At 39.4% G+C, this 19,424-nt stretch overlaps 1 protein-coding gene across 1 annotated transcript; it reads right to left on the reverse strand.

Moving 5' to 3' along the window:
- Nucleotides 1-2,512: 2,512 nt before the first annotated feature.
- On the reverse strand, nucleotides 2,513-18,758 carry LOC114476956 (uncharacterized). Its single transcript, XM_028468976.1, has 15 exons — nucleotides 18,587-18,758; nucleotides 15,362-15,465; nucleotides 14,969-15,086; nucleotides 14,816-14,865; nucleotides 13,299-13,404; nucleotides 10,311-10,469; nucleotides 10,084-10,201; nucleotides 9,923-9,984; nucleotides 9,699-9,824; nucleotides 9,494-9,615; nucleotides 9,247-9,408; nucleotides 8,973-9,169; nucleotides 8,698-8,827; nucleotides 3,445-3,632; nucleotides 2,513-2,844 (listed from the first exon to the last, which is right to left on the reverse strand). The coding sequence occupies exons 1-15, from the start codon at nucleotides 18,756-18,758 to the stop codon at nucleotides 2,655-2,657; spliced, it is 2,004 nt and encodes a 667-aa protein (XP_028324777.1). The 3' UTR covers nucleotides 2,513-2,654.
- Nucleotides 18,759-19,424: the final 666 nt, after the last annotated feature.

Genomic DNA, 19,424 nt, shown 5'->3' on the forward strand with positions numbered 1-19,424 from the left:
TCCCTTTTTCATTGTGTGAAAATCCATCTTCTCATTAATATTTCATAATCCACCTAATTTACGTGTCTTACAGGCAGCAAAGAGAGCGGACGGGGAGTATTGCAGAAACAGTGGAGTGCAATTATATTGCATTAGGGAACAAAACTTATCTCAGTTTACTATAAGGTTGAATGCCAAGTTTGTTGTTTTAAGGTTGGCTGAACACAAATTCCTTTGGTTTCTTCAGACCTGCATGCGTTTTATTGGCTTGTGTGGGGATTTGGGCAGGAAACCAGAGCTAATGCCCCTTCTCCCACTTCAAACGGATGCCAGGCACCCTTAAATGTCATGGGGTGGTTAGAGAGTTGAGTGAGGTGGGGGAGAAAGCGAACAGAGAGGGGGGTGGAGGGGTGAGAAGCTGGTGTTCATGAAGTGAAAGAGAGAAATTCACTCTTTCGAGCTTATCTGTGTAGGCTGGATGTAGCTTTAGCTCGCCGGCTATAAGGCAAACCAGATGCTGTGTGAGTTCCTCTGTGCCACAGTGTGTCAGGTACAACGTGGGTCAACCTGAGGTGCCTCTGTGGTCCAGGAAGAAACTGCTGTGCAGTTCAAGCTGAGTGCAGATGGGTCAGAGTAGTTTACTCAGCACAGTTGGATTCAGACGTTTATTTTTATAATTTGGGAAAAGTTTTTATGGTTAAATGTTGTCACTTCAATGACGTTTGTAGATGTTATTATGGGTTTCTTTTAGCTTCCAGCTTTGGCCGTAAAGGTAAAATGGCATTGATGATTTAAGAAGATGAATGAATGTATTTTCAATGTTTTACCACAGGCATGTCTTATAGGATTTGCTTGTCACTGCAACTCTCCTGGTGTCTTTCTGTTCTTGCCAGACATGCTGTTTACAGGATTTTGTCTCATTTTCTTCTGTGTATTTGTATTTCCATGCAGGCAGCCATGACACATTCCCTCCTCTTTCCTCAGTCTCTGCATGGCTTCAGTTTTCAGGAGCAATGACTCAACATCACTTTGTACAGGATGGAACAATTAAGCAGACACTGACTAAGGCTACATGGACCCTGAGAGTGACTGTGATGAGTTGGATCATCACTGTCAGTTACGCCCAGTCGCTTTCTTTATCTCTCTCCTTTGAATTGTTATGTGCTTCACTGTGTTATTGCATGGCGTGGCGTGGATAACTTTTCTTGGTATTGCTTTGGTAAGTCGCTGGTTCCTCAACATGTTGCCTCCATTCCCACGCCTGCAACTAAGTCTCTTAAATCTCTACCTAATCGGATTCATGCTCCTCCCGCCTTTGTGGGTGTGTTTGGCAAATACAAAACATTATCTTTCTCACAACAGAGACTGCACAAACTTATTTGGCTTTTACTTGCAAAACTATTGATGACTGGTCAATGGTCATTGACCTTTCTCATCAACGATCAACTGCCTCGTCATTTTTCCTCTCAGGCCCTTTGGACCTCAGTGGTCTGGGTCACGGTTTGGTTGTGTTTGTACTATCGTCCTGACAGACTTGTAAGATCCACTGCCACTTAACAAGAGTGAAGAATGCTGAGAAATGAGGCATTTCCGGCCCGGGGGTTTTCTCTATAGCCTAGTGGATTACATTACATCTTACAAGGGTTAGACATAACTCATTTTTGAAGTTGTTCAATTCTGAACACTGCCAAATCATCTTGTCAAGTCTGCACAGAGAGAGAGAGAGATGAAGAGCAGAGATGAGAGTGAGGGAGAGATAGAGAGAGAGAAAGAGAGAGAGAGAGAGAGAGAGATCGAGAGAGAGATAGGAGAGAGAGAGGAAGAGAGGAGCTATAGCGTAAAAGGAAAAAAAGGCAAAGCTTTAGAATGATCAATTCCTTATAAGTAGTTCTTTATAAATGAAATATCCATAGAGGGCTGAGGGCGTCAGCTTGTCCGTTTCCTCTCCAGAAGCTCTAAAAATTAGTTCTTCTCAAATTTCAGTCTTATGTTTTCATTTTATTTGCTCTGTGCCAGAGAATACACAGAATCTCATTCAGTTTTTTCATTTTTTATTCCTGGTATGCATTGCTTTACACATACATTAAAGGGAAAAAAATTGCTTGCTGATTACTAGATTATACATAGAAATATATATTTTTTTCTAGTTTTATACTGTCCCTCCCCAATAGGGAGCTCAGTTTAAAACCTGGCCTTTTCTCCTCACCTCTCCTCCTGTTGTTCTCCCACTTTTTCTCTAAATACGGGGCGCCGCCCTTGTGGCAACCCACAGTTCTTTTGCTCCTGTCCTCCCATGATTGTCTTTTGATGTTTCTTGGATGGGATTAACTTACAATGAAATTTCGTTGCTCTGTAATATGCGAAATGACAAATCAAATTGATTCTGATTCTGATACATGGAAACATGAGCTTTTTTGTAGGAAGTGTATTCGTTTCTTCCAATTTTGTATTTTGGGAATATCTGGATGCAGCATTTAATTAAATATAATAAAGTGAAATAATGTTTTTTTTTTCTGGAACATTCCACAACATGACAAAAATGCAACATAAAGACATAATAAAATAAATAAATAAGTAATAATAATAATAATAATAATAATAAATTCAATGATTCCTCCTGATGTATTATTTATATGGCCATCACTTTTCTCTGTGGGAGTCCATCTGGGTCCAGTTTATCTCCTTGCTTGCTGATGGCTTGCACAGGACCAGAGACAACCTTCTGTTGCAGAATCAAAGGCGAGGTGAGCGTTGGCGGCGTCTGGCGAAGAAACAACAATTTGTGCCGTTTGTTCCTTCACGAGGAGCTCAGCAAGCTCCTCAAGTGTGGAATTGACAACTGGCACCCTGTTCACCTCTACCAGCCTGTGAGCACATAACATACATACGTCAGGTTCCACCGTTTGTCACTCAAAGATTTATTGATAAGATGAGAATGATATCCTGAAGCTAAAACCAAAAGGAAACAAGTTTGATCAAAGTGAATCACAGAAAAGTTAAAAAAAATATGAATATTAGTCATACACGGAAATGACAGAAAAATATTTTTTTTGTCTTTTATAATATAGTAATAATCTAAATAAAACTAGATGCAAAAGAACAATTGTCCACTTCTGTTGAACTGTAGTAACTTTCTGTTACTGTCCAAAGTGTCTCTGAGAAGTATTTAGTCTGCTTTGTGTTGAGCGTGTGTGAGAGCTGTAATTCCATAACTGCTCAATTATGTGAAGTTCTTTATCCGCTGATTTTCACCCTTTTGTCCATTTGCGCATTACATTACACGCTTGCTTGTTTTGAGGCCTGTGTAGGTGTGTCTCCGTGGCTACCAAACATAGAAAAAGAGAGCCTTGGGTCAGATGTGCACTATATTGAATACCACTTTTATTAAACAACGCGGAGAGACCGAGGCGAGCATGTGTCATTTAGCCAGCGATAATCTCTCTTTTGTGTTGGTTTTTGTGTTACCTGTCATTCACGCAAAGGTGAGACTCGGTCGCCTTGACGACAACGAGTCCGCTCTCTTCACTATGGTGACACACAAAGCCGTAATGGCCGTCAGGACTCTGGTTCTCCTGTACAAGCAGGAGCATGGCTGGAGACTGTGAAGACATCAGTTGGCTCAGGCTACCCGTGGTCAAATTATTTGCTTTCTCCCTAAAAAAAATAAAAATTAAAAAAAAAAAAACAGGAAAGGAAACAGATTTGTGTTAATATGGATCATAAGTGTATAAAGCATCTGTGCACCCCTACCTTCTGTCTGACCTCCACAGATACACAACGTCTTCCCAGCAGTAAATTTTTCACCGAGGATCATCAGGAAGAAATATGGCATCTGCTTTTGTTGGTTACAGAAACCTCTTACATATGTGTGTTGAGAGCAGGGAATGATAATATCTCAGCATAATGACCAAAAAGACAGAATCAACATGCTTTGGCCAATCTAGAACTGATATATGTTATCTTACCTCACTCCATCTACTTCCTTGCTCTTTCTAAGGAAAACTATTCCCAATATTAAAAGTACAGTATGTGTTTTACTCATCAACAGGATTACTGACCCATATATAAAATACTATTAAGCCCTCTGCATAACTCTCATAAAATTGTAATAAAAACCGCAACCAGCATCAATATTTAGCACCAACATTGCTGATATTAAACCTAATAAGTCGTTTTAGAGCAGAATTAGTATTAATATGTTCACTTGCCATTATTAAAGGAAGTTGAATGTAATGAACTGTAAAAACTGTTTAATTGTGCTCAAACTTAAATAAACTTCGCATTTGAGGATGTGTTTTTAGAAGAAAGTTAACCATTCTATTTACATAATCAATGGCACAGTACCTAGTATTTAGCAGTAATAGCATCAACAGTTTACTATGGGAACATTTTGTTTAAGTGTGATCGGGGGAATTTTTTTTAATGCATGACGTGTACTGTGGATTTAAATGGTGGTTAATACAAAATCGTTTTGTAAACCGACTTCTGGCTTTTGGAAACTGGTCTTTCCCAAGAGTCTTGAGGAGATCAATAAGAGCCATTAACCCAATGATTCCCAAACTTTTTCTGTCCCCCGCAGGTGGTGCGCCGCCCAATTGGGAACCACTGCATAAGCCCGACATCACGTTCAGGTTTGGTATGAGTTGATTAGAGCGTTATGATATGGCTACCCTAGTGCGTTCCCTTTGTTGAAGTTTGGTGGCTGTTCTTGGTGATGCTGTTATCTGATTCCTGTTGTGTTCTAAACAAATGGAACTCAACACTTCACAACACAAATCAGGTGGAAGTTTAATTTATACAACATGGACTAAGGTCAACCAGAAAATAACAGGTTATAGGCAGGACAAGGCTATTTTTCTATTAATCACACAGTATTGGGTAAGTTACTCTAACTTGTAATATATTTATATTACTAGTTACTGGGATAAGAAATGTAACATATTTGTATTGCAATATTACTGTTTTTATAATGTAACTGAGTTACACTACTTTGGAGCTACTTTTGGTCCAGAACACTAATTATATCACACTGATAGTGTTCAAATACATTGGTCTAAGTTTGTTTCAAATACTCTTCTGCTGTTTCAGGAGCAGAGAGCTCTTTTTTGTTCCCCATAACTTATATTTAACTATATGATCATCTTTTTTCCTCAAATAATTGCAAACAGTGAGAAAAAAAAAGCAAACATGCATGTAACTTGAATTAGATTATTAGATTATTGTCACTAGTAAATTATTACCACTTTCATTTTGTAATGAGATACACTAACTGAGTTACTTCAAAAAGGAACATATTACTGTAATATATTAAAAATAACTAGTTACCTCCCAACACTGATCACCCATGACTAACCATCACGCTAACTGTAACCTAAAACTGAACTGTAATACCATGTAAAATATGTGTCATGTTACTTATTACCACATGACACTGAGAATGTGTGTTTTTCAAATAAAGGGTTTGACATTTAGTCTGAGATTGTGTCCTTTCACTGAGCAGCACAGTATATTATCATCAACTGTATTTGTTTATGAGTGGTTGTTGTGGTTATCTTTCTATTTAATATTGGCATGTTCCGAACATATGCCACAACATTCCAATGGTTCCCATTCCCACGCAAAAGGCACACGTCATTTATGTGGAAGTTATGACTCCTGCTGTGCTTTGCGACATAATTACAGCTGTTCAGCATCAGGAGTGTTTACATCTATTTGATAAAAATCCCAGAGTTCCAAGGGTGAGCCTGATGACTGCTGTCAACTCTTCTCTTTTTTTTTAAAAAACTATACTGGTTTTAAACCGGAAACTGTAACACAAGAGTCGGCACTGTCAATCTCTGGGTGTATAGCAGGTTTCAAGTTTCTCAACACTTCCATGAGCTGTCATCTAAAAACCTACTGTGCCACTTAAATATGCCACCAAATCTAGTTATGTTTTATTCAAAATAAATTGGTAACCTTGTTATCTTCTTTTATTGGAAAACAATCTTGAAGAACCTTTTCTTGGAAAGACTGAGTTTGCGTCAAAGCCAACAGACCTCCAAGATGTAATGATTAGCTTTGGAAGAGATCACACCACAAGTAGCTTGTAGGGATCAGAAATAACTTGTGAGTCCGACCACTGAATTCCAATGCTCCTTTATCCAGCCTCTTGGCATACACCCCTCCCCCCCCGCTGCATGGCGTGTGAATGCCTCGCAGCAATGGATGCTGCTTCGCCAAGGTCAGGGGTCAAAGCTAAGGCTTCTCTCTCCTCAGACAAGTGAGCCAGACAGGATATATCCTCGAACACAGACGGAGCCCCTCAGGGAGCTGATTCAAAAATGCATCATTTTCTTTTTTAGCTCAAATTTGGACACACGCCAAAAACCTGAGGAATTTCCTCTTCATATTCCTTTTGTTTATCCACAAGATTTGATCAAAGCCTAGGCCTAGGCCAAAGACAGGGCACGTACCCCTTATTCATAACAGACACAATAAGTGGACCAATTAAAACGCAGCTACTCAAGATCACAAAGGTCCCTCAATGACCTTTTATTCCCAATGGTAAAAAAATGGATATAGGTTCCTTCAGCGTGGTAGCACCACCAGATCAGTGGTTCCCAAGTGACGTCATGATGGGGGAATTGGAAAGTGGCTTTTCTGAACCTTGAGCAAAGAATTTTACTATCACTGTTCTGAAATATTTTTTGTTAAAGATTAAATAAACCCCAAAACCACTTTCATCTAATGAAAACAAATGTATTTCGGTTCGAAGTAGAGTAATTGATTGATTCTAGTCTAACTCTTCACATTTTAGTCAAAGCATTTCAATTTGGTGTATTTCTTTTGTAAAAATATATGAGTGACTGCCCTCTATGGGTTGAAACCAGGCTATTACAATCAAATTTTGCTATTTACTGATAATAGTGGTTTGTGACATTTTGGTGGCTTCTCGCATCACTTTTAGCTCCACCCCTCCTACAAAAACTATCACCTGTGGACTCTGCAATCTGTGTTGAGTTGGTTTGATTGAGATAATTGTGCATAAAGAAATACAGTGAGTATTAAGTAACAAGTTAGCATAGCATAGATTGTTCTTTGGAGATATGTTAGTATACACTGGGCGTGTCTTAACTGCTCCAGGAGCCCCGCCCATAATCCCCGAGTGGCAGGTCAGCAACACCTGGGGTTTAGTCCTTTTTAATCTTAAAACATATCTGATCCTGGAAATGTTTCATTCAAAGGCGGAACAACAGAACAAGTTTGGGAAACACTGCCCTAATTGGTGGTAGGTTCAACATGTTCTGCAGGATAACTTTCTTAACCTGGAAACAATGCTCTGATGGCCCAAACAACACAGTGAAAGTGATTCATTTTATTCAGATCTAATGAGAAAAAGCAGTTCTACCCAGAGCGCTGTCATAGAGAATGCAAATATCCCCGATTCTTTAAACAGCAGGATTGTTTTATCGAGGTGACTATTTTTTCCCACAAATTTGGATTCAAAGAAGCACAAGCCTCAAAATAATTCCCCCAATTTCCTCTCTTTAAGAGTCTGTCTGAAGGTTTGGAGTTGTCCAAACTAAACTACTTATTCAAAGTCATTTCCTCCATTTGTTGTCCTTTCCCTTCTCCCTTCACTCTGTGCCCTCGTTTCTTCTTCTTCCCTCTTTGCCGCTTTATTGATGCTCTCCAGTTGCAATAGATCCTTGAGATTAGACAGCCGATGATGAAATATTTCCTTATTGTCTGTAATGCGAGGCAGCCTACAAGACCAAACACAGGGCGGTCTGTTCCTTATTTGAACAGCAGCTCTATCAGTTCCCAGGCTGATCCTCAGCTCTGACATGTATGCTAACTCTGATTAGGTCATATGATAAACATTAGGCCTGCCGCTTTTCCCACAAACTCAGCACCTAAAAAAGCGTGGCCCCAGGGTGGCAACGTGACACGGGCTGCCTTTCAAAGCTGAAGCCGCGTGCGTCCTTTAATGGCACCTCGTTAGGGATTCTCCAACAGGATAAAAGAGCCACATTAAAAAAGAAGGGAGCTCCTCTGGGGATAGGTGCAGATACTTTTACACATCCTGGCCCATTTCTCCATTGCACTCTCCCAGTGGCTTTTGTCACACACATTCCTTTGTCGGTATGGTCACAGGCTCTCAAATATCAGCGCCCAACATCATTTACTCTGAAGAAACTAAATAGACTTCCCACTGCACAATATAGCCAAACATACAACAATAACTGAACAACTTTTTCAAACTAATAAACTGGAAAGGAGCATTGTGTCCCATCTGGGAGAAAACAACAACAATGGCTCAATGTTTCAGGCTTCCAAACCTACATCCATCTTTACTAGATCATGTAAACTCAACACATTCAAAGAAAACCAGTAATTTACACTTCATCTCTTTGTTTGATATGCTTATATCATGTTGCATAAATTGTTTGGATGTAGCCAAGGGACATTTTTTTTCTCCCATAGCAAACATTTGCAAAAACAACACTTTTTTAATTCTGCTATCACATACCAATGATGACTTGGATTGTTTGGATTAAAATGCCAGCATCTCATTTTTTTATATTTTTAGAAATCAAAACATTCTCGGTTGCTGACCATTCTGCTTTCCCACAAAGTGAGGTTACTGTGTTTCACACGCTGTTGATAAAACATAATTGACTGAGTTCTCAAACCTCTGAATGTAAAATAGTCTGAACATTGTTTTCGTTATACCTTTATGTAGCTTTCATGCAGCGCATTTTGGAGGTGAGCCAACTGCCGATTAAGGTGCACCATTGAAATCTCCTCTTTAAACACTTGGCAGTTCAGCTTCATCTTTTCCAGGAGACGGACCTCCAACTGTCTGTAAGATGTAGGAGCACATTTCATTACAGAAATACCAATATTAGCTTAACTCCTTTTGTGCTTAACATCATTTTACATACAGTATTATTCCAAAATTTAATTTTTTACTTTCCGAAGGTGTTGCTAAGCAAGAGTCGACCTACTTCTTCTTGTGAGCGGTAAAGTTGTTCATGCTTTCTCTGAGGGTCTGCAGGTTCTGCCGCTTATCGTTCAGTCGACCGATTACAAACTCCACTTTCTGCTTCAGCTCAGCAGAGCCAAGGTTGTCCATGGCTCCTTCTTCTTCTGTGTTCTTTAGCTCTGAGCAAAAAGCTACTAGGCCGTGATGGAGTTCCTGGACCTTTTGTGGTTAAAGAAGTCAGCTTTACCAAAACAGGTTTTCCTAAGGGAACACACAATTCATTAACTATAACCTACCTGTAGAATGACGTTTTGTAGCGACTCCACCTGTTGGTTCAGCTCTCTTATCCTTTCTTCTTTAGCTGGTTGGTTTCCATTGAGTTTTATGTTGATGTTAGCATTTTGACTGCTGCATGTAGCCTCTGGACTCTCTTGAGAAGCACACTTTGTTGGTTTGCTCTTTAACATAATATGCACAAACACAACTTATTGTACAATGGTTTTTCTAGCATCATGTCTAGATGTGTAGGTATGATAAACCTACCACTTTACACAAGTGAAGCTCCAACTGTCTGTTCTCTAGAGACGATGAGGATGATGATGATGAAGATGATGACATCAGTAGACTTCCAATCTGTTGATCTGGTGCGAGTTCTTGTGTTGAACCTGGGAATAACAGCACATGATTTCTGCATACCATACACTGGGCTTATTAGAGATAATATGAACGCGCATGATGCACACAACACCTTGTTTCTCTTTCAGTGCAAAAAGGCTCTTTTCTTCTGTCACTCCCAACATTTTGATACTTGACTCAATGATTTTTCCCACTGTGGTTTCTTTTGGAATCCTGAGGTGAATTATTCTTTCTGATGCTGCAAGAAATTAAAAAGTATTTGCTGTGGTTTAATATCCAGTACAGATCTCAGTTCTAGTTGCTGTCATTTGAGTAAATGTTTTGTAATTTACTTACCGTTAATAGTGATCTCTATCAGCTGAGAGTTTCTTTGTGTTGTGGAATTTTGGTTATAATTTCTGTAGAACAAAAAAATGACAATAGTAAGAAGAAGGCTTTTTTATTTTTATTTTTTTAGAAAAAATATTGATATTTGTAAAATACATATAGGGATCCACCTGAGCTTGACAGATCGCCGGTTCATACTTAAACAGCTCACATGAGGCAAAGACTTTGACTTTGTCATTGACACAAGCGTTGCTGTGAATGTCTCCACATTGTTTGATCCCAAGGACTCTGTGGAAAGAATGTGATGTCAGCAAACTACTACAACAACAACTACACAGCTTTATCACAGCAGAATAATGTCATTAAATGTTTGTTTGGTCAGGCTGTAAATGTTTACCGAGCAAAGAGTCTAGCTTCTGTGACGCGGTGCTGGGAGGATGAAGCTCATTGTATATGGCAGACAGCAGCTGCTCTCGTTCTTCTGGTGTGTCAATTTGTAAAATATCTAGAGTTTCCACTTCCACTGAAGCAATATCTGCCCCTGAAAGTTTGGCCTCTGAAAGAAAACGAGTTAAGAATTAACTTAAGACATTGTGCAATCACCATTAAATTACTGCAAGCATTAGACAAATAACTGACAATGGAAAACAAGGGCATATTCACACAAACTATGATGAAAACTATTCATATTTTCGTCAATAAAGAAAACTATTAGTGAATTTTGGTTGACCGGTTCCCTAAAACCTAAACTAAACCAATAATAATACATTTGTTTTTGTCACAGATTGTGGGTGGTGTAGACCCAAATGCAAGGAGAGACGGAGGCAGAATGCAGGCATAGTGTTCGTTGAACCAGTCCATGTTTACTTGTCCAACAAAGCCAAAATGGCAGCACAAAGAAATCAGGGAGCAAAATGCAGCAGGACATGAGGAGGGAAAACATTGACATTAAAAATGATCCAGCAAACACAGTGTGACCAAGCACTCAGCTAAATAGTGAAGGAGGCCTGATTGGGAATGGGCCACACCTGGGTGGAAACATGAGGGAGCTAATCAGTCACCAACCAAGCACACGGACATCACTGGGGGGTGGAGCCACAAGTAGGAATACCTGAAACACAGACAAGAGTTAAACACAGGAGGCCAGACTCAAACAGAATAAACAGAGACACAGAAAAACTTAAAGAGGATCCCAAGGGCTAAATAACAAAACTGAACCTGACAGTTTTCCCTCTAAGGAGGCAAAGCATGAGTATCTATATTTGTGTTTAGTCTGAATTGCCAACCATAATAGCAAACAACTAAGGAAGTCTGAACATCAAGACTCTGTTTAGTCAAGTCAAATTAATAGAAATAACATAAAGGACCTGTACTATGAAGCTGGATAAATATATCTGTAATATCTCTCCATTAGCGGCCTTCACTTAATCATTCTCCCGTCAAAGTAGCCGCACTACAAGAGAAACCATGCAGAGCAATTTACGTCACAATTGAGGAATACTTCTTAAAAAATATGAAGAATTCAAATCCATAATGCAGACCAGAAACAAAACTGTTGCTGCAGCAAAAGCAGGAAAGAAGGAATGCTGGCACATATTTGATGACTGGTAATGCGTACATTTGTGAGATTATACAATATTAACTCATTCACTGTTAGCCATTTTCAGAAAAGCTACCCCCCTCGATCACAGCCAGCCATTTTAGAGCATTTTGACTGATTTTTAAAGACCCACAGAATATTTTGTACTATGACAATCTCAAATCTGAAACCAGATTCTGAAAAGTCTCTACATTTGTTTTGTTATTTCATAATCAGCAGTTGAATATAGGTAGTTTCATCCAAAATGCCAGTTTCTGAGCAAAAATCTGAGAAAACAGCCTTTTTCTGAAAAATCCTGCCAGTGACTTTGAAACTATTTTTTTGCTTTAATTTTTCAACATTGGTTTCCTTCCATAAAACTACAAAAACAATACTGAGACCGAGCTTTTGATGGCAAAATTATTATTATTTAGCTATCTGGGTCAGAGTTGTATGGTTTTCTTTCTGTATTTTGGTCATCCTCCAAGTCTCTCCCCCCGTCAGTCCCCACTCACACAACTTCCTCCTACTCCTGGACATGCCGAGTATCACCGCTTGCCCTGGTTTGTTGATCGTTTTCTCTCTCGATCGCAACACTCTCAATAGTCCATCAAGGTCCACACACGCTCTGCTCGAGTGTGAGCAGCTGGGAGCTTTTACAATCTTTCCTCGTAGCACCATTTTCTGTCTTGTCCCTGGCTTCTCCCTCCCCAGCGATGTTGATTATCATGGCTAATCTCTCATCCAAAGGTGCGCTGCTGTAACCCACAATGACACCAGTTGGTCACTACATCATAATATGAGGCTGAGTTTCATGGAAGAGCTCCGTCACACTGTCTCCTAGCAATCCCTGTTAAAAAGGTCATTGGAAGCGAGCGTTTGGATTTGAAATGACGTATATTTACGTCAATGGCAGTGAATGAGTTAATTCATCGTAGAATTCTGATCAGCAATATGAGGAAATCCAGTTTCGTAGTACAGGCCCAAACAGGGAGACCCTGAAAATGAAGACATGTTTATTTTTTTTGTTTTTTTTACTAATTACAGCGAGAAATAAACCAAAAAATGCAATAATGTTCTTATTTAGGTCATTGATATGTAGTGTCTCTTAACGGACTGAAGCAGTCACTAGCTGGGTTTTCATTACAGAGTTTCGCTAAATAAAAGCAATATTTCTAAATGTCGACAATGTATAATTGCACTTTGAACGTGTTTCCATTGAACGGTGTTTTGGGCAGGAACCTCGCAATTCCCGTGAAATTTCATCCCGCGAGACTTTGCTGCAGAACCTCCTTATAAAACTCTGCATTCCTTTGTTGTCTCACGTCTAAGGTGGCAGTAATAATTTTTAAAATATAATACTAAGAAATGTCCCGGTTTCCTCTTCTTTTTACTCCTATTGCGCCATGTTTTCTTGGAGAGAAGTGGTCATATGACCAAGTATGTCACGTTCTGTGACGTGTATTTGCGGAAAAAGTGTTTCCATGGCACTTTTGCAAAACGTATGAAATAACCCCCCACGTGTAAGCGTAAAAACTTTTTACCAATGTTTGAGTGCTTTTTCGAAATTCAAGTGTTTCCATTACCAGTTTTAATTGTGCTTTTGAGATTTTGTACATTTCCAAGGGTAATGGAAACGCAGCTACTGTTGCTGCTCAGAGTCCATCAGTTGTCATTATTTCCTCAACATCTTAACTCTTTGACATTTCTAATAAGTTTTTTTGGATCAGTGGTAAAGATAAATCCATTCGGCCCGTTTCTGCCCTGCCGCCAGGCTTGGAAGGTAGATAGAAATATGTGCTTTACCTCTGATGAAAGGGAGACATTTCTGCAGTCCAATGCTAGTGAACCATTGGCAGACGTCTTCAGTGTTCAGCTCCCTGAGAGATTTGGACTCATGCCCGTCTACATCCTGGGGAGAAGGAGAGGCCACACATGCACGTTGTTTTGGGGAAACTGGCAAACCGTTCATAAGCTGAACTGTTCTTTTTCAATGTGTCATGATACAAGCAGTCCTTTTGTGAACACACTGCGCTACGAGACATTACAGCCATGGGCAATGGTAGAGGGTTCATGTACTCAGGTGGAGTCTTGAATAGACCCAGTAGAATATTGCACGTCTTGCAGTATTTCAATATTTGCAGTAATACTAAATCACAATTTTTTTCTGAAATTTGGAAAATTCGAGCAAATTATCCCACAGAATTCTGGTAAATTACATTGCAAATTTTGAAAAGACTGGGTGAAATTTCCAGGACCATTGTCCAATTGCATTACAGTCAGGATAGTGTAAGTGACCTTGTGCTTTTTTTCCTTCCCAAAAACATGATTTTTTTTAGTCCGTCCCACTTCTGATGAAACTGGGTCGTATGTGGCCCTTGACTTTGTTTGACACCCCAGCTCTACCTGCCTGTTTCTTTCATTTTTGTGCTAGCTGGAATAACAAAAACTTAAAAAAAAAAAAAAGTCTTTACAGTTTGTAGGAACTTGTCTGCATTAAGTTTCTCAAATCATTTGAAAATTACAAACAGAGTGTGAGATGACGCACAAAGATGGCTCAAACTGCTGCATGTACGAACAGCTTCAGAAATTCACGTGGCAAGAAGTCATGATCTCCAGAAACATTTCCCACACTGGCTTATTGGAGGTATCTATGACTATCTTTGGTGTTTATGTTTAAACTTATTACAACGTATAAACATGTGTGGGTGTGAACTGCAAACAAACAATTGTTAAGGACTAAACAGCAATTATCTATGAGAGTCCCATAAATGTGGGTTACTAGGTAGCCTAATCATTGTTATTATGAGAAACAATGGGAAATGTTTTTCATCCTCATCATTTTTGATGGCAATCATGAATAAGAAAATATTCAAGGTCTTCTATTTTAGAAGATTTTGGTACATTATTGACAAAAAAATCATCAGAAAAAAACTACATCAGTCCTGTAAAAAAATTGTTTCAGTTTTAGGAGTGGCAGCCTTAAGTGTTGCATAATGACCTCATTACTAGCATGTAATTGATGAGGTAACAAAACAAAAACACTGGTAATGCATGAACATAATAAGAGCAAGTTAGTGTTAGCAAGACTTTTTTCCATCCTTGATTGGAGATTCAGCAATATGTGGATCGCTAAGAATGTGAGAAACCTGGCTTGACAAATCCTGAGACAAAGTCAAAAAACTTGAGAGTATTTGCACAGTCATTGCTTTGACAGATCAAGGGAGTTGAGTAATATAAACAGAATATATTCCATAATTGCAGCTGCTCTGAGCTACATGCTGATGCCACCCTGAAGGCTCTTCTCTAAAGGTTTGCAATACCTTGTTCCAGAAGTTTCCATTCTGGTCCTGAGAGTGAGGCACATATGACGCTGCATGGAAAGCACAAAAAAAAACAAACATGATGAAGAAATGGGTAAAAAAAAAAGACAACACAGAAGTTGTATCTATGTTATTGTGTTCCACTTCACTTACCAACAGTTATGCGTCGTCGAGGCGACCCCCCCACATGGTCGGTGGTCTTGGCTAAACCATGGAAGGTAGCACTTTGACTTGGTGTGTCCCCAAGACTGCAAGAGCGGGTTAATGGCCGCTGTCATGTACAAACCAGTTTTAGTTCACATTGGACTGAAAAAGCGACTCTGTCTAATCAATTTACAGTCAGTGTGTGTTCCTGACTTCATGAGCTGTAATACACAGCTTCAATCTAAATCAGATAAACAACATTTCTCACAGGAATGTTCACTGATTATCTGTATATTACCTATAAATACATTAAAGGTGCATGTGTTGGCCATTTTGGCTGTGGAGCATGTGACACACAGTAAGGAATGGTCATGAGAAGGTTTATTTTGGTGATATCCATACCCTTTGGTGGGTAAATGTGGCCATTGTGTCCATGTAAGGAGGAAGTAGGGAAAGATCAGCCTTCAGTATGTCAGAGTTACTCCAACCTCCTTTGCTCAGGTCATCTGCAGGGAAACCAAAATATAATTTAATACATGGCAATATCCAATTTATTTAGCTACATATAACGACAACAAGCCTGTTCAAGTCATTCTGTTCTGGCAGGCTTAAGTGTTCTCAGCTAATTTTCTGGTGTACAGGTCACCAAGTTGTTTAACAGTGCTTTAAATGGTGCTGATACAGGACACAGCTAAACGGAGTTGCTTGGCTACGGTCACACACACAGTAAAGCCTGTCTGGTTCACAACATGCTTTTCTGAGAGCCTACAATCTTTCCCACAGAAACCCCGTTCGTATATTTTTCGAATGCCACTCAATTAGTGAGCAGATATCTTTATTTTCTGCTGTCATAATAAACAAGATGAATGAGACCGAGAGTATGACGTTAGATTGCCTACATGAATACTCGAACTTATTTTCTGATGACCTTGAAACACATGGAGCCCCTAGAACCCTTTTTTTATCCCAAATTTTTTTGACTGATTTTGTGAAGGCATGTTTTTCATTTCATGGGCTTGTTTTCTAAAAGGCCAGTTTGGCATGCACGGGGGTTTACATGGAGGCAGCATCAGATAAGACAGCCTAATTGATTTATGTGTGTCAGCATTGGAATCTTGTCTGGTTCTTGGAGAGACAGTGTAATTCAATGGGGAAAAAAAGGGAGGGAGAGGGTAAGCTGGCACTCTCTCCATCACCTGGCTGGTCTGTGAGTCACTACATTGTAAAGTCTCAAAAGTCTGGCCTGCAGCTTTAAAAATTTGAAACACTCACTACATGAAACACAACCACCTTGATTTGAAAACCCAAACAAGGAAAGCTTCAAGTACATACCTAATTGGGAAAACGTGGAGTTTGAATTTAAAGAAGATCTCAGACAAAACAGTGTCTTTACATTTCTACTATTAATGCTAATAATACTAAGAATGTAAGATGCAAATATAAGTTGTGCACAGAGGAGCATTTCATACACTTTTTATCTTTTTGACATACCTACATAGACTGGGTGTCACAATTTTGGGTTACGGAAGCAAGTTTTGTGTATCATTTTCCAAAAAGCGTTGACAGTTGTTTATATGGTACATCAGTTAGGATATGGAACGTTGGTAGTTTGAATCTTGGAGAGTTTGTTTTTTCAAATGAAATTTTATTTGCTTAGTTCAACTTGTTTTGCTACTTCAGTCACATGTTTGTCAGTGTGTTCAGTGTCTCCTTGTCTGAATGGGTAACTTCCCACTCCCTCTTGTTGGCACTCAGATTTAAATTTTTTCTTGATTACCTTCACTCACTATTTAAAGTAGTGTTTGAACATGGAGTGGCCACTGAATTATTGTCTTCCCTACCTGTTGGATCTGTGGCTACTGTATGTTTAGACCATTACTCATGCCTCCTTCTTTCTGCACTGGGTCTAAATCCCTAAAACATTTAAGCAATGTTGAATATACTTGGTTCTTTTAGACACACTTTGAACACTTGAAAGTTTTGAAATCCTGAAATATCTACTTTGATATAGTAGATATGAAAGCCTCCTACTAATATTTTTTTTTGTAAATCCAATTTGTAACTGAGAAAGTTTTAGTCATTCTTACGCTCTCTGATATTAGCCTGTAATAATGTCATACATTTGGTGGAGTCTGAATAGCCCAATAGAATAAATTACAGTATGACTTTTTCTTGGATTTAGGCCCACTAACTGCAAACTTTCGAGTAAGTACCATGCAAATAAGATTCAGTAACTTGTTCCCCTAAAGTGGTTCAAAGTGGGTAAAGAATAAGGGTATAAAACTCATTGAGGGCAGCAGTGCTGCTGTTTTTGGTTGTCTTCCTTCTCCATATTATGTATACATTTTCTAATCTAACCTAGCTCTAATAATCGTGATAATCTCACATTGTATTGAGATGAATTTTGTGTAGGGACACATAGATGGTTTTCATTTAACAAGGTATAAGCACTTGAATGACTTCAACAGCGAAGTGGATTGAGGTGTCAGAGGCAGTCATGTGTTCCTTAAAGTTTGATAGCCATTGACTTAAAGGATGAAATCACCAATAATTGAAAGAGACAATGCAGCCTATATCAGGTCAAAGAAATATTTTACCCTCGTTTGGGAGAATTAGCATGTGTGTGTACAGACACATTCAGTGTTCATGGTATGACATAGTTGAAGAACTATTCATACACACACAGAGACCTTCACAAGGTTAATGACCAAGCCCAACTTTAGAATCAGCACGTCAGCACATTCAATGTAACGGATAGGTAAATGTGATGCTTATCGTTTTCAGTATTATTGTCCAGCTCAGGTTTGAAAGGAAAGTACACTCTTTGAGAGGCAGTTGAGGGATGAGAGCATGCTGAGTCACAGGAACCCAAAACCTGGGAACCGCCTGATCAGCCACACACGGGGAATACACACACAATGGCTAAAAAGACATTCCGACAAGGGGGAACTTCTGTGAGCCCCGAAGGAGGCGGTCAATGTACTGTAGCCCTGTCCGATAATAGCCGCAATTTCATCTGAGCGGAGATCTTGGATCAAAACAAAAAAAGCCCAACAGCTGGATGAAGTCAATGCTCATCTGGCCCCATTTATATCTACTCCAGATTTCTAAATGGAAACAGAACATTTAATAGATACAAAAACACCTTGACAAATTTCAATGAAGAAAAACCCACCCACGTTTTGGTCAGTAAATTACACGTTTATTACTGCATTTAGGCCTTCTTTAAGAAAGATGTAATAAATTATTATAAATGATTTCATGTTAGGTCTAAGGCCAGTAAGATGTGCATTGATAAATCCATCCTTTGAGTGTTTTTCTTTACCAGTCTTTGGGTTTCTGGAGCCCTGCCCAGCCTACAGATGGCACAGAATACCTCAAAGCCAATTATTTGAAAGAAAAAATCACATGAGATCACTTTCCTATTACATTAATGTGTTTTGACTGTAGCATATGACAAGAAAACTTTGTAAAGACTTGCATGTGCTCATCATCCACCCCCCACTCCACGCCATGTAAATGTGATTCTTTAGAAACGTGTTTATGAGACAACACCACAGCAGCTGCCTTCTTGTGTTTTTCTGAGTCCTAAAGAATACTGTGTTTCAATAAAATTATTGAACTCACTTTTGAGGAGGTAGTCAAGGACCTGAGTCACCTTGTGGATGCTACTTGAAAAGTTGGCATTTTCCTTGTCTTTTTCTTCATTGATAAGCAGCCCTGCTTTATTTTTGTGATCTCTTTGAGCATCTTCAGGTTTAACTTTACAGTCAGTGTCTGAATTATCCACAGCCAACATGGATCCTTCTTTTGATTCCTCTACAATCTCTCTTTTTTCTTCATAACTCTCTTGATCACTACTTGTCAAACATCCCTCATCGCTATTGTGTGCCACACTTTCCTCTGAATTGTTGTCAAAGAACTGATCATCATCTACAACATCAGATGGAGTGGGTGGGATCAAGTTGATCATCGGTGGTGTGAGGAGAGTGCTATCAGTGCCACTCCCAAACAGCAATGGATCGTCTTCTTCTTTCCCCTGAACTACCGCACAGTTTGGAGTGACTGATGGTTCGGTTTGGGGTTCTAAAGATAAGGAAGAAAGTAGTTTCAGTCTTTTCTTTTTTAAAGCTCTTCGACAAGCAGATACAGAGCTGATTGAGCGAGTTACATTTTTCGTTGGGGTCAGAGGTTCTTCGTCAAGTAGGCTGAAGCTGCTGTTAACTATCCCCAGGTCCTCCAGAGTAATCTGGATGGCCTTCATCTCACCTGATCCCAGTTGATCCAAGTGTGGATGCAGAGACCCTATATCAATCTTCCTTTCCTGCTCTTGCAGAGGATCCTTTTCCAGGCACAAGCAGCAGAGGAACCTGCGTGAATAGTCTAGGGTGCTCCTTTTCCATGATCTTCTGTAAGGCTGTTGGTTTTCTGCAGCGGCACTCGCCATTGCAGTGCTAGTCCGATG

This window comes from Gouania willdenowi, chromosome 15, assembly GCF_900634775.1.
Source record: "Gouania willdenowi chromosome 15, fGouWil2.1, whole genome shotgun sequence".
Lineage (NCBI taxonomy): Eukaryota > Metazoa > Chordata > Actinopteri > Blenniiformes > Gobiesocidae > Gouania > Gouania willdenowi.

Bases quoted from the DNA above. Each gene is read 5' to 3' on its own strand.
- LOC114476956 (XM_028468976.1), bottom strand. From the start codon at position 18,758: ATGTTGGCTGTGGATAATTCAGACACTGACTGTAAAGTTAAACCTGAA. The intron at 9,825-9,922 runs GTAAGTAAATTA...AATTTCTTGCAG, and splicing joins GATAGAGATCACTATTAACG to CATCAGAAAGAATAATTCAC. The intron at 9,170-9,246 runs GTAGGTTATAGT...TAACCACAAAAG, and splicing joins TACAAAACGTCATTCTACAG to GTCCAGGAACTCCATCACGG.